This window comes from Hypanus sabinus, chromosome 2 (assembly GCF_030144855.1).
Source record: "Hypanus sabinus isolate sHypSab1 chromosome 2, sHypSab1.hap1, whole genome shotgun sequence".
NCBI classification, from domain to species: Eukaryota; Metazoa; Chordata; class Chondrichthyes; order Myliobatiformes; family Dasyatidae; genus Hypanus; species Hypanus sabinus.
Window position 1 is genome coordinate 42,979,549 of NC_082707.1, and position 26,239 is coordinate 43,005,787.

The window sequence follows — 26,239 nt, forward strand, 5'->3', positions numbered from 1 at the left end:
TGGTTTGGGAATGTACAGTAAGTCTTTGTAGGCACACACTCATCCGCACAGGTTTTAATGAAGTTGGTAACAACTGCAGCATACTCATCCAGATTTAAAGATGAATCCCTGAATACAGTCCAGTTCACGATTCAAAGCAGTCCTGTAGGTGCTCCTGTGCTTCCCTTGTCCAAACCTTCTTGGTCCTCACTGCTGGAGCTGCAGTCTTCAATCAGTGCCTATACTCAGGGAGTAGAAGTACAGCCAGGTGATCAGACATCCCGAAGTGAGGGCATGGAATAGCACTGTAGGTATTCCTGATGGTGGTGTATCATGGCCCAGTGTGTTGGTTCCTCTGGTATTGCAAGTGATTGGTTGATGGTAATTGCTTAGTGATTTTTTTCAGACTGGCCTGGTTAAAATCTCCCAAAAAGATGGTGAAGGCAATAGAGTGTGCTATTTTGAGCATGTTGATCCTGTTACTCAGATCATTTAAAACCTGCTTGACATTGACCTGAGATAGAATGTAAACTGCTAGCAGAATGACCCCAGAGAACTCCCGTGGTAGGTAAAAAGGATGACATTTTACTGCTAGATATTCCAGGTCTGGTGAGCAGAATTGGGACAGCACTGATATATTTGTGCACCAAGAAGAGTTGATCATGAGGCAGACTCCTCCACCTCTGCTTTTGAGAGATTCTATAGATCTATCCTGATGCTGCATCTGGTACAGAAGGGGTTAACCAGGATTCCGTGAAACAAAGGACACACACGGTCCTAATGTCCCTCTGATTCGGCACCCTGGCTCTGAGATCATCGATTTTATTCACCGGAGACTGCATGTTTGCCAGCAAGATCGTCGGTATAGTGAGTTTAAAGCCCTGCTATAACAGACTGAAACAGGAATATTTAATCGTATCCATTGAGAGTACTGCCGCTACTCAAGTCACACCTAGGTGCCCCGGAAGAATGAGCAAATCCACACAGTGCACACCAGAGATGAAGTTTGAACTGAAGTTGCTGGAAGAGCTTCACAGCAGCAGGAAGAGTTGCACCTTTTTTTGCCCCAGTTCACGGTATTGACGCCCTCCTGTTGCATGCAGCAAATATATTACAGGTTTTAGCACGAGCTTAGTTTTCGCCTGATAGCAGCAAAATGTACTAAGTAAGCATCAGATTATTTTTTTTAGAGACACGGCATGAAATTGGCCCTTCTGGACAGATGAACTGCATCCCCTAACAACCCACCTATTGAACACTAGCCTAATCTGAGGACAATTTACAATGACCAATTAACCTGCTAACCAGTAGGTCTTTGGACTGTGGGGGGAAACTGGAGCAGCCAGAGGGAACCCAAGCATTCACAGGGATAACGTACAAACTCCTTACAGAGAGCAGTGGACTTGAACTCTGAACTCCAGAATGCTCCGAGCTATAATAGTGTTGTGCTAACCTCTATACTACCACAATGCCCCAACTTCACCTTCAGTCGAGTGCCAAAGCAGTAACCACACAGCCAATACTTCATAGAACATTTTCACCTGCTATTGACCAAACAGCATCTGTAAAAATGAAATCTTGTTTTCAAATTCAGGATATGGGATCATTCCGATCTGATCCCAACTCAAGGCTCTTCCTTGCCCTTTAACACCGGCCTTCTGAGTCTTTCCTACTTCTTCTTAATGAAGTGCGATCTCAAACTTTTTAGTAACAGGAGTAAAGAGTACAAGATCAAGGAATTCACAATGAGTCTTCAAGGAAAAGCAATGCTCTGACAATTGGAGTATTGCTCTTGGTGTTTCGGTTTAGTAAAGATGTAAAGGCTGAGGTTATGGTGGAGAGATTTACCAAAATAATTGCAGGAATGAGCGATTGCAGTTACACTTGAAGTAAGGAGAAGTTGAGTTATCCTCTTTGGAACAGGAGAAACTGATCTGACAAACATATTTAAAATCATGAAGAGCATAGATAGAGTAGATAAAGAGAAATTATTCTCATTCACAAAGGGGTCGGAAAAAGAGGAGAAAGCATGTTGGTGATTGTCTTCATATCACTTTTGGTTCCTTTGCCAATTCCTTTTTGCACAATTAATGGTTAGAATATGGGGGTACATTACAAGTGGAAGTGAAGCCACATTGAATTGTAGTGGAAACAGGGAGCTGCATGGAATAGATTTGCGGAGCTGTGGGGGATTGGACTAGCTTTGCTGATTTTGCTTAGAATCAGTACAGACATGATAGGCTGAATGGCATCCCTCCATCACGTAGCCATTCGGGGATTCATTATTTTATTTCAGTTTTAGACTTTCTTACATGCTCCACTTTTACAGAGCCCTTGTGACCCATAGTTTCTTAAGCCCACGGTAAGAATGCCAGAGAGCTAAGGCTGCTGCTGTCTGAATAAATATCCATGACGTAGAAGAAAACTTCTGTCTGTAAAGATTGGCAATTATGTTTATAAGATATATTATTGTTAATTCATCCCTGTTAACAATGGAAACTTAAATAGAAATCCTAAGTGTTGATATAACTAAAAAGGTTTATTAAATAATATTTTCATAGCTATTCCTGTAAATGCTGTGTGAAGGCTAACTGAGTACGTGACTGATCATCTTACTGGCCACCAGTATTAGCTCTCTTTCACTGTGTGTGTGAAGAGCGAGGAGGTTAAAAAAAAAGGGAAATATTATGTAATATTGTGTTGGTTTGGTATTGCTGGCTCAGCTCCTGAAGGGATGAGATAGAACATTCCAAGTTTTTGGACATGACTTGCATTCATGATAGAAGGGTGGCAGGATTTTAGAGCTAAGTTAGTGCAGGTCGTTGTCCTATATACTATGCGTTGTAACGGAACTGTGGTATAACAATGGAACTGTGTTAAAAATAATACCATGCTGCTTATAAACTATCCTATTGCAGACCAAAACATTTTTAACAATAATAGATACTGAGGAAAAATTAGGAGAGAGAACTTAGAAATAAATTTGAAGAAATGTAAAAGTTAGCAAGACAATTATACTTGGGAAGAAAAATCCAGAAAGCAGAGAGGAATTCCAAAGCTGTGTCGGTAATGATGGGGCAGAGAGGGCTAAATGGAGGGTGTATGAAGAATGTAGAGTATCATCAATATCTCTTTTTCCAGGTCTGAATTTCCACGTTGTTGCTATGTACACATTCTAAATGTGGTTTGCATGTTTATATGTATTCATCTTTATAGATTACCGCGAGAATTGGTTCTCTTTTGAAACCAAATGGCAATTGTACCTTCAGCAGAGAGGAATTGAGAAAAATGGAAGCGATAAGGCAATTTTTCCTAAAACCTATAATATTGAAGAACGAAACAAGGTAAAATGAGGGTGAAATATGTTGTAAGAAAAAGCATCTATTCATAATATTAAAATAAATTTAATATACACCTGCCCAAATTCCTATATATTTGAGTATTGAATTTGACAGCTGCAAACCAGATTTTGCAGAGTTTCATGTTTCCTTAGCTAAAAATTGTCCACCTATTCATTGTAATATCAAACCCTATACTTAGATTTTTTTTAGTTTGAATGTGAATGTAAATGGTAGGGACAGAAATGTGGGCAGAGGGGGTTGGGTGGCCCTGTTGGTGAGGAATGAGATTCAGTCCTTTGCAAGGGGGGGACATAGGATCAGGAGAAGTAGAGCCTGTGTGGATAGAACTGAGGAACAGTAAGGGCAAAAAGACCCTAATGGGTGTTGTCTACAGGCCACCAAACAGTAGCATGGATATTGGGTGCAAGTTGAATAGGGAGTTAACATTGGCATGTGGCAAAGGTAATGTTGCAGTAGTTATGGGGGATTTCAACATGCAGGTGAACTGGGAGAATCAGGTTGGTGCTGGACCCCAGGATAGGGAGTTTGTAGAGTGCCTACGGGATGCATTCTTGGAACAGCTTGTACGAGAGCCGACCAGGGACAAGGCTATTCTGAATTTAGTGTTGTGTAATGAACAGGATTTGATAAGCGATCTTGAAGTAAAGGAGCCATTAGGAGGTAGTGACCATAATATGATAAGTTTTTATCTGCAGTTTGAGAAGGATAAGGGCAGATCGGAGGTGTCAGAGTTGCAATTGAACAAAGGAGACTATGGAGACATGAGGGAGGAGCTGGCCAAAGTTAACTGGACAGATATCCCAGCAGAAAAGACAGTGGAACAGCAATGGCAAGTATTCTTGGGAATAATGCACAAGGTGCAAAATCAGTTCATCCCCCGGAGAAGGAAGGATTGAAAGGGGGGAAAGGGGCCACAGTGGTTGACAAAGGAAGTCAGAGATTGCATAGCATTAAAAAAAAAGGAAGTATGACAGAGCTAAGGTGAGTGAGAGGACAGATGATTGGGAAATTTTTAAGGAACAACAGAACTTAACTAAAAAGGCAATACGGGGAGAAAAAATGAGGTATGAATTCAAGCTAGCCAGGAAAATAAAAGAGGATAGCAAAAGCTTTTTTAGGTATGTGAAGAGAAAGGAGATATTTAAGAACAATGTTGGGCCCTTGAAGAATGAATTGGGTGAAATTGTTGTGGGAAACAGAGAAATGGCAGAAGAATTTAATAAGTACTTTAGATCTGTCTTCACTAGGGAAGATGTATGGATGGGCCAAGGACAAAGGGTAACAGAGGAAATGAAATGAAACAGATTGACATTAGGAAGGAAACGGTGATGAGTAGGCTGATGGGACTGAAGGCTGACAAATCCCCAGGTCCAGATGGTCTGCATCCTAGGGGACTAAAGGAGGTGGCCCTGGAAATTGCTGATGCATTGGTAATCATTTTCCAATGTTCCTTAGATTCAGGATCAGTTCCTGAGGATTGGAGAATGGCTAATGTTATCCCACTTTTTAAGAAAGGAGGGAGGGAGAAAACAGAACTATCGTCCTGTCAGCCTAACATCAGTAGTGGGGAAGATGCTAGAGTCCATTATTAAAGATGAAATAGTGGCATATCTAGATAGCAGTGATAGGATTGGGCCAAGCCAGCATAGATTTACCAAGGGCAAATCATGCTTGACTAATCTATTGGAGTTTTTCGAGGATGTAACCAGGAAATTAGATAAGGGTGATCCTGTGGATGTAGTGTACCTCGATTTTAGAATTGGTGGGTAAAATCAGAGCTCATGGCATTGGGGGGAAGATATTGACATGGATAGAAAACTGGTTGGCAGATAGAAAGCAAAGGGTAACAGTGAATGGGTGTTTCTCGGAATGGCAGGTGGTGACTAGTGGGGTGCCACAGGGCTCGGTATTGGGACCACAGCTGTTTACGATTTACATCAACGATTTAGATGAAGGCATTGAGAATAACATCAGCAAGTTTGCTGATGATACTAAGCTGGGTGGCAGTGTGACATGTATTGAGGATGTTAGGAGAATTCAGGGTGACTTGGATAGGCTGAGTGAGTGGGCAGATACTTGGCAGATGATGTTTAATGTGAATAAGTGTGAGGTTATCCACTTTGGGAGTAAGAACAGGAAGGCAGATTATTATCTGAACGGTGTAGAGTTAGGTAAGGGAGAAATACAAAGAGATCTAGGAGTCCTTGTTCATCAGTCACTGAAGGTGAATGAGCAAGTGCAGCAGGCAGTGAAGAAGGCTAATGGAATGTTGGCCTTTATTACAAAGGGAATTGAGTACAAGCGCAAGGAAATCCTTTTGCATTTGTACAGGGCCCTGGTGAGACCACACCTTGAGTATTGTGTACAGTTTTGGTCTCCAGGGTTAAGGAAGGACATCCTGGCTATAGAGGAAGTGCAGCGTAGATTCATGAGGTTAATTCCTGGGATGTCTGGACTGTCTTATACAGAGAGGTTAGAGAGACTGGGCTTGTACACACTGGAATTAAGGAGATTGAGAGGGGATCTGATTGCAACATATAAGATTATTAAGGGATTGGACAAGATAGAGGCAGGAAATATGTTCCAGATGCTGGGAGAGTCCAGTACCAGAGGGCATGGTCTCAGAATAAGGGGTAGGTCATTTAGGACAGAGTTAAGGAAAAACTTCTCCTAGAGAGTTGTGGGGGTCTGGAATGCACTTCCTCGGAAGGCAGTGGAGGTCAATTCTCTGGATGCTTTCAAGAAGGAGCTAGATAGGTATCTTATGGATAGGGGAATCAAGGGATGTGGGGACAAGGCAGGAACCAGGTACTGATAGTAGATGATCAGCTATGATCTCAGAATGGTGGCACAGGTTCAAAGGGCCAAATGGTCTACTTCTGCACCTATTGTCTATTGTAACTGTTTGCAGCACTATTACCCCAGGGTTTCCCAACCATAGACCAATACTATTAAGAAAGAGATGCATGGACCCTGGGGTGGGAAACCCTGTACCCCAGGTCAGGAAGACATCCAGCGATATCTTCAATTGTTATAAAATAACAATGGAGATATAAAATAGTGCCATGAATTTTCTCAATCCTATTTTAACTCTGTGTGAGTTTATCATTGTTTGACTTTTGCTGGGAATAAGTTGAAACAATTATCCATTTGTAACTTTTGTGAAGCAAGTAGGTTCATCAAGAGAAGGCATTCCAGGAATTACAGGATAGGAAAATTCATTTGAAATGATTAAGGCTCTAATTGTGTACAGTATTATGAAAGGAGTCCAAGATATAAACACACTAAACTATTTATAAACTTATTAGTCAGTGCCACTGTGTGATAAAGATATTAAAAGAAAAGCTGTCAGATACAACCGTTTACTTGTAATGAAACAAGTTGGAAATATTACACATAACTGATAAAAAGATTTATTTGTTAGAGATTATTGGCAATGTTAGTACCCAGAACCTTCCTTTTTAGATTTCAATGACTACAGAAGTGAATAAATTATGGCTTTGTCAAAAAACTCTGCACTTTTTATTGATAGCTCCACTTTTTTTGACTCTGAAAAATGACTAGTGCAATTGTAAACCTCAATTAAACTGTTGGCATTGCCCTTATAAGGTAGAAACAAAGAGACCGGAAAAAGAGAAATAACAAATTAATTATCTAATTGAGTACATTACAATACAGATTTGCACACATGTGAATTATCTCTGAATAAGTGACTCATTGATATATCAAATGTTTAAATTCTCATTGAGGGAATGAAAGATGATAACTGCAAAGGAATCTTAGTCCTCTGAATTATTTGTTTAAGCAATCATTTCTGTTAAGTGCGGCTTATCATCTGGCCTGTAGGTCTTGAACCTATATCTATTTTCTCTTGCCCGAAGCATGACTGGATATATCAATAATTTTCAAGTAGCTAGTTAAGTCTAAGTGCAATAACATGTCAATTGCTTTTCTCAATGCCAGAATTAGAACATGTTTCATACTGTCACAAGAATATGAAACCTTACATGGTAGCAAGACAATGAATAGATTTGATATTAGTATGCTAGTCCCTTTAAGGATCTTGCTCTTTGCACTGAATTTGAAAAGTCTTTATGAAATATATATAGTTAGTTTCAATGGTATTTGCTCTGATAGGAGCTATTGTAATAAATATAGGTGTCAGTGCATCAAAGCACAACAGCAGCTACCTATCGCAAAATTTATGAGAGTGATTTTCTATAAGTAATGGAATGTAAAACTAAAACACAACACCTTCAAATAAATTATCTTTCATAAAATAATTGCTGGTCAGCAAAAACTGTTCTATGGAGCATCTTTAATATTGTAAGCATTACAAGTGATTATATTCAATTGGAGGAGGAAATTGAGGCCACAGAAGATATCCTTGCATGCTCTGGAGAATCAAAGGAAGGCTTAGAAGCATAGTCAATTCATCCAAGAACCAAACTAAAATAGGCATGTATCTGTGGCTATTAGGGTATCAAACATGAGAGCCATATACAATATCTGCAAGCCATGGCCATCAGGGAAATTAGGACGGAGGAGATTAAGTGAGGAACCTGTACTTAAACTGCACTTTAGTTACTTATATTGGCTACTCCAAATTTGCAAACTCTAATACAGAGTAGGATGAGGGCAGCAGGTGTGTGGAAATACCAGCACATAATGGCCCCTCTTCAAGTCCCAAAATACCCTGACATAGAAGCATATCCTCATCACTGCTCTCTAAAAGGCGATAATGTATTGGGAATAAGTGCTAGTACTGGCAGTAATACAAAGATCCCCAATATAAATATAAATAAAGTGTGGGTTTCTTGGCTAGAAATTCCACAGAATTCAAAAATCTGTTTAAACACGATCAAGCTTCTTCCCCTATGCCATCAGATTTCTAAACAGTCTATGAACCCATAAACGCTACATCATTATTTGCCTTATGCACTATTCACCTGTTTTTGTAACTTATAGTAAATGCTATGTTTTGGACCATATTGCTGCTGCAGAACAACAAACTTCACAACAGATGTCAGAGTTAATAAACCTAAAACTGGTATGGGTCTGTTTCAAAATTGTGATGTAGCAGATATTCTTCCTACTGTAGCATGGATTAATGTACTTTATTTTGAATCTAAAATTTGAGCATTAATTGCAATATCATGGTGATAAAATGGGATGAAAATATCCCTGGCTTATTCACTCCTTAGCTCTCAAATATACTGGACAAGAGACCCTTCAAAATAACAAGTATTTTTACATAGAACTCTGAGCTTTATTACCAAAAATCATTATGAAAAAGCTAACAAAGAATCAACGTTGATTTGAAAATGATTTTATTTCTATCTTTTGATTTGTGAACATTTTTGTTTGCACCAAAATTTGCTCACCATAGAAGTGTCAGGAAAAAAACAATGAAAGATGTAATGTTTCTTCTTCTTCTGTTGTCCCAGCTTTTGTGTGGTCCCGTCTCCATATCTTTCAATTAATACTGCCAATAACCAACCCTTATTTAAGTTAAGATAATTCTATAAGATTAAGATATTTCTGTCAACTAAGATATCCTTTAAAACAAAACTGCACCGAGGATCAATGGCAATGTTACTGATCAAATTCCAGGCTTCTTCAGAATGGTTAAAATTGGAGCATCATCATTGGCCTTTGTGTCACTGAGATTTTGATATAGGTTTCCATCTCCCTGGTCGACAGCAGGCACCGTCACCTGGCATTAACAATGCTGGGCTCAGCTGCATTGCCAAACAACTTGCAAATGTTAAGAATAGCGCCACTGATGAAATGACATTTCTCCAGCATAATTTTCTGCTATAATGAATGAAAGAAATGAAGAGAAATTAAAAGCGTTCAATCTAATTTGGAGATAGATTATAGATCCTAGATGGGTTTTGCATGAGTAACTGAGTTGCTTGTAGCTTCATTCATAATGGAAGGGATATGTCCAAGTGACCTTAAAGCCTTTGAGTTGTATAAAACTTTCCTAGGTTAACTATCTTTATCCAATTAAAAATGACGGTGTTTTGGATTTTTCAGGTGTAGTAAGTTTGTTTATTTCTTGGCTAACATTTCCCTCTGTGCCATATCTGGTAGTCAGCAGTGAAATTTTAGCTCTCACCAATGAGTTTAAGGAAACACTCAGCATCCACTTTATGAGCTGCCCTCAGAACCTAACAAAGTGGCCACTGAGTGAGTATATGTTACTGGTCTTCTGCGACTGTGGTTCACCCACTTCAACGTTTGATTTGTGCATTCACAGATGCTCTTCTTTACACCATTGTTGTAAAGTGTGATTTTTTTAAGTTACTCTCACTTTCCTGTCAGTGTGAACCAAGGCATTTACCTCTGGCCTCTCTCATTAACAAGGCATCTTTGTCCACAGAACTGCCACTCACTGGATTTTTTTTGATCTTTGCACCATTCACTGTAAACTCTAGAGCTCGCTGTGCATGAAAATCTCAGGAGATCAACAGTTTCTGACATACTCAAACTATCCCATCTGACACAAACTAACAGTCCATGGTCAAAATCACGTCGATCACATTTCTTCCCCATTCTGATGTTTGGCCTGAACAACAACTGAACCTCTTGACCATGTCTGCAAGCTTTTATGCATTGAGTCGATGCTGATTAGATATTTGCAATAATAGCTGGTGTACTGAATAAAGTGGCCACTAAGTTTACTGTGCATACTCTTGTCAAGACAATGATTCTCTGGCGTCAAGCAACAGCAATTTAGTCATGGAAACTGAACAGCTACTGTAGATAATTCTTTGACAGCATGTTACCACTGACAGCAGCTTTGAATTTCTGCATTTATCTACACAGGTGTAGACTTCATAACTTGTTGTTAGTTTCACAGTATATTAATATGAAGAGTGACTGTTTCACTATTGTTGCAATCACAAAGTCAGGAAGTTGTGTTTGCTTGTATGATTGGAGTCAGAAATAGACCATAAGACATAAAGCCAAATTAGGCCATTTGGCCAATCAAGTTTGTTCTACCACATGGCATCCACACTATGGGCAATTAACAGTAGCCAGTTAACCTCCCAACTGCATGTCTTTGGGATGTGGGAGCAAACATTGGATGGAGTTTGGAAATCATCTCTCATCTTTGTTTTCAAATACCATAAGACATAGGAGCACAATAAGGCTATTTGGCCCATTGAGGCTACTCCACTATTCCATCATGTCCGATTCGTTATCCTTAACCCCATTTTCCTGCCTTCTCCCAATATCAACCTTCATTTTAAATATATCCAATGACATGGCCTGCATAGCCATCTGTGGCAATGAATTTCACAGATTCTCCTCCCTCTGGATAAAGAAATTCCTCCTCATCTTTGTTCTAAAGGGATCCTTCTATTTTGAGGCTCTTCCTTTTTGTCCTAGACTCCTCTGCTATAGGAAACATCCACTCCACTTCCATTCTACGTTTCAATGGGATACCCTTCATTCTTTAAACTCCACCGAGTACAATCCCAGAATCATTAAACTCTCCTCATTCGTCAGTCCTCTCACTCTTGTGAATCTCCTCTTGGATGCTCTCCAATGCCAGCATATCCTTTCTGAGAGAAGGCGTGCAAAACTGCTCAGAACACTTAAAATATGGTCTGAGCAATGCCTTACAAAGCCTTAGCAGTACATTCTTGCTTTGATATTCTAGTCCTCGAAGTGAATGCTAACCTGCAAGTTAACCTTTAGAGAATTATGCACAAGGACTCCCAACTCTCTTTGCACCTCTGATTACTGAGTTTGCTCCCCATTTAGAAATTAGTCTATGGCTTTATTCCTTCTGCAAAAGTGTTTGGCGAAACACTTCCCTACTCTGTATTCCATCTGCCACTTCTTTGTCCATTCTTATTATCTGTCCAAGTTCTGCTTCAATAAAGATGACTACCTGTCATCTTTATCATCAGTAACGATTAAATAAGGCAGTAGGCAAATACAAATTATTTAATCATTTCAAAATATCTCTCTAAAATTCTTACATATTGCCTATTTGTATTTTGAAACATAATTGCCTTTGCTAGATGAGCCAAAATATCCTTTTTTCCCATCTTAACCAAAAATAATATTTTAAGAAAGTATTGAATTCCCCCAAACATATTATACAGGTCATTGTTCTGAGCGTGAGTTAATTCACATTACTTGTTCATTGCAATAATGTTATCAATATATCCTAAATTGATTAATTAGATTCAGGAAATCCAATTGATGGTCTAGATATTCCTCAGAACTGTCAGTAGTTATGTGTTGAAGGGCTAACATTTCTCCCCCTCCACAGCACCCTTCATATCAATAGACAATAGACAGTAGGTACTGGAGTAGGCCATTCAACCCTTCTAGTCAGCACTGCCATTCACTGTGATCATGGCTGATCATACCCCGTTCCTGCCCGCTCCCCATATCCCTTGACCCCGCTATCTATAAGAGCTCTATCTAACTCTCTCTTGAATGTATCCAGAGACTTGGCCTCCTCTGCCTTCTGGGGCAGAGCATTCCACATATCCACCACTCTCTGGGTGAAAAAGTTTTTCCGCATCTCTGTTCTAAATGGCCTACCCCTTATTCTTAAACTGTGGCCTTTAGTTCTGGACTCACCCATCAGCGGGAACACGCCTCCTGCCTCCAATGTGTCCAATCCCTTAATAATCTTATATGTTTCAATCAGATCCCCTCTCATCCTTCTAAATTCCAGTGTATACAAGCCCAGTCGCTCCAATCTTTCAACATATGACAGTCCCGCCATTCCAGGAATTAACCTTGTGAACCTACGCTGCACTCCCTCAATCGCAAGAATGCCCTTCCTCAAATTTGGAGACCAAACCTGCACACAGTACTCCAGGTGGGGTCTCACCAGGGCCCTGTACAGCTGCAGAAGGACCTTTTAACTCCTATACTCAATTCCTCTTGTTATAAAGCCAGCATGCCATTAGCTTTCTTCACTGCCTATGAAGGTGTTTATCAGGTGTTTGGGATTTCTCCCTCCGCATGTATAAACACGAACTTGTTAAACATCTTGACAACCGTATCTCACTGTCACTGCTCAGTCAATGAGGTCCTATCAAATATAATAAACAAATTCAAGCACTCTGCATTTCTTCAGCACTTATGCTGGGAATTCACTTTAAATGATTTCAATGAAGAGGATTAACTACAAGGAAGAGTCAAATATTAGGTCGTTAAATGTTTAATTATCTTTTTTAATATATTATGTTTCAATAGTTTGATTGTTACAGGTTTTGAAAGTTTCTGAACATAAGCTATCAAGATGCTTCTCTGGTTTTTATGCACTGAGATACAATTTACACATGTAAGTCCCTTTTTAGCTCAGGACTTCCTTCAAAGTTCAAAGTAAATTTATTATCAAAGTACATACAGTAAATGTCACCATTTTCTTGCGTTTCGGGCAATCACAGCAGAACAAGGAAATGTAACAGAATCAGTGAGAAACGACACACATCAAAGACCGACAAACAGCCAATGTGCAAAAGAAGACAAACTGCACAGATACAAAAGAAAGATAAATGAGTAGAACAAAAATAATACTGGGGACATGAGTTGTGGAGTTCTTGAAAGTGAAACCATTGGGGGATCTCTTGCCAAATCAGGCTGGAATTGAGGTGGGTGAAGTCATCCATGCTGGGAAACATGGAGAGCGTGGTTACTGCAGGAACTCTGGGCCAGTGTGCTCTGCAAGAAATTAGATTTGTGCAAGTTGTCACAATGGCGGTAGCTTTTCAAGCTGCATATGCTGACATCAATATAGACATGAGGCAGGTTAATCAGAACATTGTGACTTGGCTGATGGCTGGCGAATGAGAGTACATTTCTAAAAACGGACATAAAACACAGAGAGATGAGGTGTATGAATAGCTACAACCTTCTCTCTCTTCCAAACAACATTCACATCACAGCCTGTCTTACCCCTCTGACAAAGGTTGATTATTTTATGGGGCACACTATTTTTAAACTTGTAAATTGCAAGGCTAAAGTTACCAATGCTATTAAATATACTACAAAAATACATAAATATGTTTCTGCTGGTACTGTGTGGCGCTTCAAAGCTTTAAAAGCAACTTAAAATTAGTTTCCTTTCTCCCTTCCTTAGCAGTTGCAACTGCAGGTGTTTAAGCCTCGTGAGTGCTGAAAGCACAGACCACAAGTGGATAAATACTGGGGAGTTTCACAGCTACGAAGTAACATGTGAACAAGGGAAGGGCGCTCGACTTGATTTTCAGACCCAGGGAATTAGGGCTTCACAGGAGATCATATGCTGTTGTTCATTAAACATCCTGGTGTAGAAGCTTGAGTCACTGCCAAATGAGCATACCATTCTGTTGCAGTGCATGGCCTGTGTGTCCAGTGAGATCCGATACACTGTGAGATGAATGAGTTTGTTAAGCTAAATTTACAGTGAATAAACTAACTGAAAAAAAATGTAAAGCTTACTCAAACAGGCAGGAGAGTTAGGCTATCAAGGGTGTTCTTACTACACATAAGAGTGAAAAGAGATATATCATTTTAAAAATGTACTCGTTTGTTTATTTCGAGATACCACGTTGAACAGGCCCTTCTGGCCCAACAAGCCACATCATCCAGCAACCTCGTTATTTAACTCTAGCCTAATCACAGGATAATTTACAATTAACCTACTAACTGGTATGTCTTTGGACTATGGGAGGAAACCAGAACACCCGGAGGATACCCTTGCGGCTCATGGGGGAGAATGTATAAACTCCTTACAGACGGTGCTGGAATTGAACTCAGAATACTGTAATGCCTGAGCTGTAACCACATAGCATTAAGTGCTATGCTACCACGGCATTAGTTAACCTGGTCTGTGTTGGGGCCGCTTCCTCTTGCATTATATGTTAATGACTTGGATGACAGAATTGATAGCTTTGTGGCCAAGTTTGTGAATGCTTTATGAGAATAGGTTGAGTGAACTTGGCCTTTTCTCCTTAGAGCAACGGAGGATGAGAGGTGATAAGATAATGAGGGGCATTGATTGTGTGGATGGCCAGAGCCTTTTTTCCAGGGCTGAAATGGCTGACACGAGGGGGCATAGTTTTAAGGTGCTTGGAAGTAGGTACAAGGGGGATGTCAGAGGTAAGTTTTTCACACAGAAAGTGCTGGGTGTGTGGAATAGGGATTTTTAAGAGATTCTTAGCTAGCTACATGGAGCTTAGAAAAATAGAGGACAATGCAGCAGGCCAACAATGTTGGCCCCTTGAAGAATGAATTGGGAGAAATTGTTATGGGAAACAGGGAAATGGCAACAGAATTTAATGCGTACTTTAGATCTGAATTCACCAGGGAGGACACAAGCAATCTCCCAGATGTATGGATGGGCCAGGGTCATAAGATATCAGAGGAATTGAGACAGATTGACATTAGGAAAGAAACTGTGATGAGTAGACTGGTAGAACTGAAGGCTAATAAATCCCCGGGTCCAGATGGTCTGCATCCGAGGGTTCTAAAAGAGGTGGCTCAGGAAATTGCGGATGCATTGGTAATCATTTTCCAATGTTCCTTAGATTCAGGATCAGTTCCTGAAGGTTGGAGAGTGGCTAATGTTATCCCACTTTTCAAGAAGGGAGGGAAGGAGAAAACGGAGAACTATCGCCCTGTTAGCCTAACGTCAGTCATGGGGAAGATGCTTGAGTCCATTATTAAGGACGAAATAGTGGCACATCTAGATGGCAGAAATAGGATTAGGCCGAGCCAGCATGGATTTACCAAGGGCAAATCATGCTTGACTAATCTGTTGGAGTTTTTTGAGGGTGTAACAAGGATGTTAGACGAGGGTAAGCCAGTGGATGTTGTATACTTAGATTTTCAGAAGGCATTCGATAAGGTGCCACATAGGAGATTGGTGAGTAAAATCAGAGCTCATGGCATTGGGGGCAGGGTTTCAACATGGATAGAAAACTGGTTGGCAGATAGAAAGCAAAGGGTAGCAGTGAATGGGTGTTTCTCAGACTGGCTGGAGGTGACTAGTGGGGTACCACAGGGCTCTGTATTGGGACCACAGCTCTTTACGATTTATGTCAATGATTTAGATGAGGGCATTGAAAACTATATCAGCAAGTTTGCTGATGATACTAAACTGGGTGGCAGTGTGACATGCGAAGAGGACGTTAGGAGAATACAGGGAGACTTGGATAGGCTGGGTGAGTGGGCAGATACTTGGCAGATGTCATTCAATGTGAATAAATGTGAAGTTATCCACTTTGGAAGCAGGAACAAGAGGGCAGAGTATTGTCTGAACAGAGTAGAGTTAGGTAAGGGAGAAATGCAAAGAGACCTAGGAGTCCTAGTTCACCAGTCAATGAAGGTGAATGAGCAAGTGCAACAGGCAGTGAAGAGGGCAAATGGAATGTTGGCCTTTGTTACAAGGGGAATTGAATACAAGAGCAAGGATGTCCTTTTGCATTTGTACAGGGCCCTGGAGAGACCACACCTGGAATATTGTGTACAGTTTTGGTCTCCAGGTTTAAGGAAGGACATTCTGGCAGTTGAGGAAGTGCAGCATAGATTCACTAGGTTGATTCCTGGGATGGCAGGGCTGTCTTACGCAGAGAGATTGGAGAGATTGGGCTTGTACACGCTGGAATTGAGGAGATTGAGAGGGGATCTGATTGAAACGTTTAAGATATTTAAAGGATTTGATAGGATTGAGGCAGGAAATATGTTCCAGATGTTGGGAGAGTCCAGTACCAGAGGGCATGGATTGAGAATAAGAGGTCAGTTATTTAAAACAGAGTTGAGGAAGAGCTTCTTCTCCCAGAGAGTTGTGCAGGTGTGGAATGCACTGCCTCGGAAGACGGTGGAGGCCAATTCTCTGGATGCTTTCAAGAAGGAGCTAGATAGATATCTGATGGATAGGGGAATCAAGGGATATGGGGACAAGGCAGGGACTGGGTATTGATCGTGAATGATCAGCCATGATCTCAGAATGGCGGTGCGGACTCGAGGGGCCGAATGGTCTACTTCTGCACCTATTGTCTATTATATTTAAGAGGAAGTTAGATATGGCCCTTGTGGCTAAAGGGATCAGGGGGTATGGAGAAAAAACAGGTACAGCGTTCTGAGTTGGATGATCAGCCATGATCATACTGAATGGCGGTGCAGGCTCGAAGGGCCGAAGGGCCTACTCCTGCACCTATTTTCTATGTTTCTATGAAATTCTAGGCTGTTTCTAGAGTAGGTTACATCATCTGCACAACATTGTGGGCCGAAGGGCCTGTAATGCACTGTAGATTTCTATGTTCTATGTTTCTATAAAATTAACTCCCAACACAGTTCATGAACTTTATCTCCCAGATAATGGTTTACTTAATACCTGTTATTCAGTTTACAATGCCTTTATTTCCAGTGTAATTTGGAAAGGTGACTACCACGACATAAGCATTTAGAGGAATGCTTGAATTTTGCATGTTTTTTTTCTTGTATTATTTCCTTATTTGATCTTCTGCTAGTTATGACGGGCATGGAGCATTGTCCATGCACTTGTTTCAGTGATAATAATGTCAATTTTAAGCTTTTTAATCAGTAGCCTAATTTCAAAAGTTATAGGAGTGATACAGGCTTTCACAGCAAACTTCACTCATTCTGAGAATGCATTTGTGTCAAAGTAGCCTCATTGATATACCTATACAGGTATATAAAATCATGAGGGGCAGAGATAAGTGAATGGTTACAGTCTTCTTCCCAACGTAGTGGAGTGTGCTACCAGAGGACACAGAATTAAGGTGAAAATTGATAGGTTTAGAAGGGTCCTGAAGGGCAACTTTTTCCACACAAATGTGGATGGGTATATGGGGTGAGATACCAGAGAAAGCTGTAGAGTTGGGTACAATTACAATGTTTAAAAGACACTTAGGCAGGTAATTTTGAGGGATATGGGTTAAATGTAGGCAAATGGAACTAGCTCAGATAGACACCTTGGTCACCACAAACTGGGATGAAGTAGCCTGCTTCAAGCTATATAACTCTATAGTAGTTCCAGTGGTCTTTTTAAGGCCCATTGGTTTGATTCTTAAGTGAAGAAGAAACTGATCACAACAGATAGTGAACATGCTGCAGTCAATCAAAGTTCACTTTCACCCAGGAGACTAAAGCTGGTGCTTCATTTTATTTACGTTCAGAAAGTCCCCAGTATCAGTATCAGGTGATCACAGAAAACAACCCAAATGGATTTTGCACTGGCAAATTTCCGGTGTGGAATGACGCAACCATGGGTGTTTGCATTAGTTTTTCAATGTATGAAGTAATGGGATCCAATTTCTAGGCTTACTGTCTTAAATTCATAACCACTGTATAAATCTTTTGCACCTTTAATAGATTTGATACCTGTAGATGTTCTTTATTGCCTTCTAAAATAGAAAACAAAAAGAAGTATTTACAGTGGTAAATTTTATTGCATCATATTAGGTTACTATGAATAAGTGTCAACATTGAAATAGACTGCTGATTGAAAATGACAACTGGACTTTTTTAATATAAATATGACAGCTGTTCAGACGCTGGCATTCGGAATCAACTGGAAAGGATAAAGGCCTTGAAACAACATTGATTGCTTATGATGCACTCTTGTTTGCTGGTAGTGACTGGGAGAAGCTGTGTTATTCGGCCATGTTTCATAGGGGTAAGAATGAATTCCAATTTTGAATAAATATTTTCTAAACGGCTATCTTTTTGTTTCAAATCAAGCTAACTGATTACAACAATAAAAGATTTCAAGTGGTATAAATAAGGAGGGACTGACAAATTATCTATTTCTAAATCTAAAATTAACTTTTCCTTGGTGCATTGCAGACTTTGGGATGGTCTTTGGCCCTAGTTAAGTAAACAATATTGGAATTTTTCTTCCTTTAGAAAATATGAAAACTCCAAAATGGATTAAATATTTTAATGACAATCAATTGCAAGCAATTGCCAAAACTAAATATAACCACAAAAAAAAACTATGCTGGAATGGCTTGATTACCTCACTTAGAAACATACTGTAATTATAAAAAACTTTATTATTTGAACAACAGTATTATTCATTTCATGTTATGGTTTTCATTATGCCCCTTTTAATAGGAGAGAGTGCTGTGACAGGCGCCATTGCAGGGTCCCTCTATGGAATTCTCTTTGGATTTGACAGTGTTCCTCTAAGTCTTTACCAGAATCTGGAGTTCAGAGGCCACCTCGAACTATTGGGGAGACAGCTGTACTACATTGCTACCACAGATAGGTAAGTCCAGTTCACATGGAAATCATTCAAAGTCTGAGGCCAAAACCAAAAATAAGGCCTTTTTAACTGCATGTACAGTATATATGGCAGCTGGTGCAGTAATTTACAGCAGTTTTAATAGATAACTTTATGAGTCTTCCTTGATGGATAATAACCATTTTCACTTCTGATTTGTGTTATAGTTAAGTGTTTTCCATTTAGGACCCTGGGCACATATTTACATACCCTGAGGGATAACAAATGTTTTATTCAAAAATTGATATTAACAATCAAAAAGAAAGTAACATTATGTATAAATTCCCATAAAACACTTACGAAAGGTAGTAAACAATACTTAACTGTATGAAATGAAATCAAACACGCCTGGAAAAAACTTTATTGTCTTGTTAGTTACATTTTCAAGAATGTTTATTTACTATGTTATAGACTTTGACTATCCCTAACAATCCCATCTCTAATAACTCTTTTATTTGTGGTTATTTGCAGAAAAAGCCATAGTTTGTTCTACTTTCTCTGCTGCTATTTCTACATTTTCCTGCAATGTAATTTGTTTTTTGCTAACCATTTAATTCTCATCCATATCTTGTTATTTTTCATTTGTTCAAATCTAGTTAGTCAGTCACTCATTATTTTGTTGCAGATCCTTGTGTCACGGTGCAGATTGCACTCAGAGAGATGACAGTATAGATGTGCGTCAAATTGCCAGAACATTCGTGAACAAGCGCACATCTGATGAAATTAACAACCTGATCAATTACATAGCTCATCTGGAAAAGGTGAAAAAAACAAGCACTGATAATTCTGTCGGGTTAACAAATATATTTGCTACAAAGCAGAACAGTGTTAAAGAAAAAGCCTTGAAAACTGAAGGAAAGCTTCGACCAACTAGATTTCAGCTCCTACAGTCAAGGTTTACAAAGACTGGTTTTCAGAATAAATTGGAGAAACTAGAACTTCCTGTATCCAAGACAAAAACAGTTTCAAGAGAACGTAACACTGCTGCAGATGTGAAGGGTGTTGCAGAGAATCTTCCCATAGTGGACAAAAGAGACACCAACTTCACTGAAGTGCATAGTGGTTTGGACTTGATGGCTGAACAGAAACGTGAAATGCCAGGAGTTCAAAAGGTAGATGGTAATCAGGGAAAACCAACTACTGAAAATGATGCCTCATCTCCACAACCTCACAGTACCAGTCCTGAATTTTCCATGGTAGATAACTTTGCCAAAATGCACAAAACTATAGATTTGGGTGTTCAGCAAGAATGTGAACCTACAATTCTTAACAATGAAGATACTACTCTTAAACAGTCCACTCTGGAGAACAGTACCACAGAGCTTTGTTCAAACTCTCTAGAGTCTACTGGGAAGCAGATATTTCTTACAGACAAATCCAATGACACATTTTCAGAGTCTGCCGGAGAAGCTAATGTGGACATGCAACTAGATTCTTCAAATGAGAACAAAGTTACTTTACCTGAACCATCGGTGCAAACTGTTGCTGAAATATTATACTCAGATACAGAAATCCCAGCTGATAATTTGACTAAGTTGACCATCCACAATGAGATTCAAACCAGTAATAAAAATGGCGCTACAAGTCTAGATCAGAAGCATCCTCCACACAAATTAATTACAGGCTCTTCATTCTCTTCAAGAGATACCAATGAAGTTATTGATTTTCCTCGCTCTCTACTGCAGGCCGTGAAAAGTAACATGGAGGGAAATCCACCACAAACAGTGAAAGGTAGTACAGAGGAAACAACAAAACCATCAGCATCGAGCCTAGAATTATTCTCTGACACATCTAAGAAACCCTCACAAAAAAATACTTCACTAAAGTTAAAAGACGCTTTCTCTACAGGAATTCCAATACTGCCAAATGATAAATGGCATGAAAATATTCAAGGGGATGAAGAGTACAAATTGCTCCATCAGTCTAATCAGTTTGCTATTGACGATAAAAATCACAATGCCATGACAAAGGAACTTTCTCCACAAACATTGTCAAAAAAGGTGGAAAATTCAATTTCAGAAGTAGAGAGCTTCAAACCTATTGTCTACTTGAGCGAAAATAAATCAATGAAAGAAGCCACACAAAATTTCGAGCCTGATCTATCTAAAATTCCAATCTTCCCTCAAAATAGATTAATAGGAAAGAAAGAAGATAATCAAAGGACATTCAATGAGGACCAATGTCTGCAAATTCAGAATATAAACACAGAGAAAACTGCCAGTTCACAAATCGGAGGTTTTCAGCCTTTCACCGACTCCTGTGCAAAGCAAAAGCTGAAGAAGATTCAACACAGCTCAGAGTCAGCATCCTCCACCAGAACTCAAACACCGCCAGAGACAGAGTCAAAAGAGGAGGAACGGGGGGATCACCAGTACAGAAATATCTTCCAGCATGCCTGTGACTCAGTCAGCACAGCTGTGTCAGTCGCAATTGTACAAGAGCAGCAGCCTCTAGAATCACAGCTAGAAATTGCAGAGGCAACAATTTCACAAGCTAGAAACCCTGAGTCACATATAGACTTATACAAGAAACAAAAGCTACAAGGAATTCCCCCAAGATTGCAGCCTGATGTCATGACTGGAAGAGAAGGTGGTTATCCAGGCATCTGCTGTCAGACTAAAGAATCAGTTAATGTAGCTGAACATTATGGAGATGAACAAGAACCCCACCCTGATGTTGAACCCAACACTGAATGTGCTGCCTCAGCATGGAACCAATGTACAAGTCCCACAGCTTCTTGCAAAACAAAATCATGGAAGTACAAGGCACATAGTTATGCTGACACTTCAGTCTCTTCAAAATCTAACCGGAGAGTACTACTGAGAGCCAATGATGTCATACAAATCTCTTCACCACCATTACCAAGCTTTTCTATGCCCTAAAAATCCACACAATATGAAGGATTTTGTTATATCTGTAATATGAGGTCATTTAATATTTCAAAGGCAACACGAGTGAATCTGCAGATGCTGCAGTGACTCCTGATGAAGGGTTTCGGCCCGAAACGTCGTCACTATCTCCTCCCATAGATGCTGTCTGGCCTGCTGAGATCTGCCAGCATTTTGTTTTTTCATTTAATATTTTAGTGTTTTATCTACATCAAGGAAATGGTAATTTGGGATTCAGGATTTATATTTTTACTGAAACTCTTCTTGCATAAAAATCCTTTAAAGCAGTTTCTTATGGGTCATAGCTCTCAATGCCTTCATTCCAATTATCGAATTAAAGCAGTGTTTACAACAGAATACATTTACCAATAATCTTGTCAGGCAGATGTGCTGCAGTATCATTTATCACTGATTGGTCAATCAACTGCAGGTCATATTGCAATAAAAATTATGTATTATCTTTCCCTCTGCATTCCCTTTACAATTAGATTTGCCAAAATCGTTTTCATGTTGAAGTATCTCTGAGAAAACCTTCTCAATGCCATTACATCAACACCAGATCAATTTACTTCAAAACTTAATTTAAATATGTAATGTAAAGATAGTGTTTCCCCTCTTAGATACATGATTGACAAATTCAGGGTCACTAGCTGCTGTTTCCACTTGCGCTGTCAGTATGTATTATTCAAGTTCAATTGTCATTCACCTATACACATGAATACAGACAAATGAAACAGCGTTCCTCTGTGGCGAAGGTGAAAAATACAGGACCAACAGTCACACACAGCACACACATATAATTATAATAGCAGAACAAATCACAAAAATATAGTCCATGAGTGTCATGGCCTGTAGTTTGATGGTGCATGTAATGTTGTCCTGGAGCCATGTTTCTGTAAGAAAAAGCACACAACAGTTCTCAGCGTGCTAGTGCAGCTGCAGAAAAATGCAATCCAGCTTGTCTTCCACTGAGCATACACTGGAGGGCAGCACCAATGAGAGGGCCAGTCCCCAGTGCAGCATGGACTCCAGCGTGCCCATGTGCCTCTGCCCTCTCACAGACCATTTCTGACATCTCCCCCGCTGGTCAGCTGCAACAGGCAATTCTGTGGCACGAGGGGCTGGTGCATGAAACAACACTATAGTTTCTCAGATTAGCAGGGGATTACCAGAAGTAACATATTTATTCCAGGTTGCAGAGGGAACTGAGCACAGATCAGGTAAAAATATAATCTCTTAAAATCTCACTGTTGTTCTTAGAAGGCTAATTATTACACAAGTGGGGAACACATAGAAAAGCAATTTTAAGCAACTATGTATTAGACTTATTTACATTAGCAGTCACAAGATATTCCATAAATAATATAATCATGATCAAGCTTATTATTATTGACATATGCCATGAAATTTGTTATTTTGTGACAGTAGTATAGTGTGCAAGACAGAAAAATTATGTTACAATAATAAACAAAGTTATAAGTGATGCAAAAGAGGGATGCAAAAGAGGGTAATTTTCATGAACTGTTCAGAAATCTGATGGGTGGGTTAGAATCTGTTCCCAAAACACTGATTGTGGGTCTTCAGGCTCCTGGCCTTCCTTCCTGATGGTAGCAATGAGGAGAGGGCATATTCGGAATGGCAAAGGTCCTTAATGATGAATGCTGTTTTCCTGAGGCACCACCTTTTCAGGATGCCTTGGTTGGTGGAGAGGGTACTAATGGAGAAAGGCAAAAGACAAGAAATTATAGACTATTTAGCCTGACTTCAGTGGTGAATAGGGTGTTGGAGTCCATTATTAAGGATGAGGTTTCAGAAAACTTGGAGGCATATGATAAGATAGACCAAAGCCAGCATAATTTCCTTTAAGGGCATATCGGATTTTCAGAAAGCCCTTGTGAAGGTGCTGCACATGAGGCTGTTAAACAAGGTAAGAGTCCATAGTATTACAAAAAGATACTAGACAGAAGATTGCCTGACTGGCAGGAGGCAGAATGGGAATAAAGGGTGCTTTTGCTGGCTGGCTGCCAGTGATTATAGGTTTTCCTCAGGGTTTGGGTTTGAGATCCACTACTTTTCACATCATATGTTAATAATCTGGTTGACAGAACTGATGGCTTTGTAACTGAGTTTGTGGATAGTACAAAGTTAGTTGGAGGGGCAGGTAGGGTTGAGGTGGCATAGAGTTTGCAGAAGGGCTTGGACAGATTGGGAGATTGGGAGGTTGAATACAGGACAAGGAAGTGCATGGTCATGCACTTTAGTAGAAAAAATAAAGGGATGGACTATTTTCTAAATAGGGAGTAAATTCAGGAATCAGAGATGATTTGGGAAACTAGTGCAGATTGAGTTACCAGTAAGGAATGCAAGAACAATGTTAGCATTCAGTTCAAGGCTCTACAGTATAAAAGCAAGGATGTAATACTGAGGCTTCTACTGAGGAATTGAGGAACTTAGAGAGTCTTAGGGTCCATATCTAGGAAAGCATGTATTGGCATTAGAGAGAGTCTTGAGGAAGTTCATGAGAATGAACACACAAGAATAAAAGGGTTAGTATATGAGACATTTTTGATGTCTTAGTGCCTTTACTCACTGGAGTTTAGAAGAATGAGGGGGATCATATTAAAACCTATCAAATATTGAAAGGCCTGGATAGAGTGGACATAGGATGTTTCCAACAACTAAGGCTCTATATTTTTCTTTACTAACTTCAAAATATCATCGACTGTCTACTTGAAGTTTTGATTGACTTTAACAACTCTATTGTGAATTGCGATTGATCTTGCGAGTAAGGAATTCAAAGATATACAATTTACAATGTTCGATATCCGTTACAGATAAGTCAATACTGTACAAAAGTAGCAGTTTTCTGTTCAGACTTCAGAAGAGTGTGGTTGACAGGGCCCATGCTGTCCTCCTTGTGCACAAGTAAAATAAAAAAAAATGTTTGAGTCTTAAGCGTGCCTGTGTTCTGGGCTCAATGATTTTATTTATTTTATTTTGTTATCAGCGATGACAGTTACTTCAACACTATCTCCAGCTACTGATAGTTCCAAGGCAACACGAGTGAATCTGCAGATGCTGGAAATAAATAAAAACACAAAATGCTGGCAGAACTCAGCAGGCCAGACAGCATCTATGGGAGGAGGTAATAACGACGTTTCCAGCTGAAACCCTTCATCAGGGGTGAAGTAACATGGGATGGTCGAGGGGGATAAGAAGTGGGGGGAGAGATAAAGTAGAGAGCTGGGAAATGATAGGCTGGAGGGAAATGGGCTGGGGGAAGGTGGAGAGTTACGGGAAATAAAAGAGAAAGAAAGGTAGGGCTGGGGGGAGAGATTGTAGTGAGGGGGGAGAAAGAGCGAGAAAGAGAACCAGACTAAAATAATAGATAGGGATGGGGTTAAGGGTGGGGGGCAGCGTTATCAACGGAGGTCAGTGAGTTGGATGTTCATGCCGGCAGGTAGGGGGCTACCTAGGCGGGGGATAAAGTATTGCTCTATCGACCTGCGTGTGGCCTCATCTTGACGGTAGAGGAGGCCATGGACAGACATGTCGGAGTGGGAGTGGTCTGTGGAATTGAAGTGTGTGGCCACAGGGAGATCCCACCACTGCTGGAGGACCGAGCGTTGGTGTTCGGCGAAATGGTCTCACAGTCTGTGGCGGGTCTCCCCAATGTATAAATGGCCACATCGGGAGCACCGGATACAGTATATCACCGCAGTTGACTCACAGGTGAAGTGGTGCCTCACCTGAAAGGACTGTCTGGGGCCTGGGATGGTGGTGAGGGAAGAAGTGTGGGGGCAGGTGTAGCACTTCTTCCGTTTGCAGGGATGAGTGCCCGGAGGGAGATCCGTGGGGAGGGATGGGGGGGATGAATGGACAAGGGAGTCGCGTAGGGAGCGATCCCTGCGGAAAGCCGAGAACGGGGGAGAAGGGAAGATGTGATTGGTGGTGGGATCACGTAGGAGGTGGCAGAAGTTACAGAGGATTATACATTGGATCTGTGGGCTGGTAGGGTGAGGGGTGAGGACCAGGGGGACTCTATCCCTGGTGGGCTGGCAGGGGGATGGGGTGAGGGCAGAGGTGCGTGAAATACAGGAGACACGATGGAGGGCAGAGTTGATAGTGGACGAAGGGAAGCCCCTTTCTTTAAAAAAGGAAGACATCTCCCTTGTCCTAGAATGAAAGGCCTCATCCTGAGAGCAGATGCAGCGGAGGCAGAGGAATTGAGAGAAAGGGATAGCATTTTTTCAGGAGACAGGGTGGGAGGAGGAATAGTCTAGGTAGCTGTGGGAGTTAGTAGGTTTGTAGTAGACGTTGGTGGATAGGCTGTCTCCAGAGATAGAAACAGAAAGATCTAGAAAGGAGAGGGAGGTGTCGGAAATAGACCAGGTGAATTTGAGGGCGGGGTGAAAGTTGGAGGCAAAGTTAATGAAGTCAACGAGCTCAGCATGCGTGCAGGAAGCATCACCGATGCAGTCGTCGATATAACGTAAGAAAAGAGGAGGACAGATACCGGTATAGGCTTGGAACATAGATTGCTCCACATGGCCGACAAAAAGGCAGGCATAGCTAGGACCCATGTGGGTGCCCATGGCTACACCTTTAGTTTGGAGGAAGTGGGAGGAGCCAAAGGAGAAATTGTTCATTGTTAATTGTTCCATTGTTCCTGCTGGCATGAACATCCAACTCACAGACCTCTGTTGATACCCCTGCCCCCCACCCTTACCCCCATC

At 40.5% G+C, this 26,239-nt stretch overlaps 1 protein-coding gene across 4 annotated transcripts in view; it reads left to right on the plus strand.

Moving 5' to 3' along the window:
* Window positions 1–24,571, plus strand: part of LOC132378108 (uncharacterized) — a 42,406-nt gene extending 17,835 nt beyond the window's left edge. For all 4 annotated transcript variants that reach the window (XM_059944862.1, XM_059944869.1, XM_059944866.1 and 1 more), the window contains exons 5-8: window positions 3,196–3,323; window positions 17,874–18,006; window positions 18,447–18,600; window positions 19,241–24,571. In XM_059944862.1, the coding sequence (XP_059800845.1) occupies window positions 3,196–3,323; window positions 17,874–18,006; window positions 18,447–18,600; window positions 19,241–21,497 (2,672 nt within the window). In that variant the 3' untranslated portion in view covers window positions 21,498–24,571. The remainder of the gene's footprint in view (window positions 1–3,195; window positions 3,324–17,873; window positions 18,007–18,446; window positions 18,601–19,240) is intronic.
* The last annotated feature ends 1,668 nt before the right edge of the window (window positions 24,572–26,239 follow it).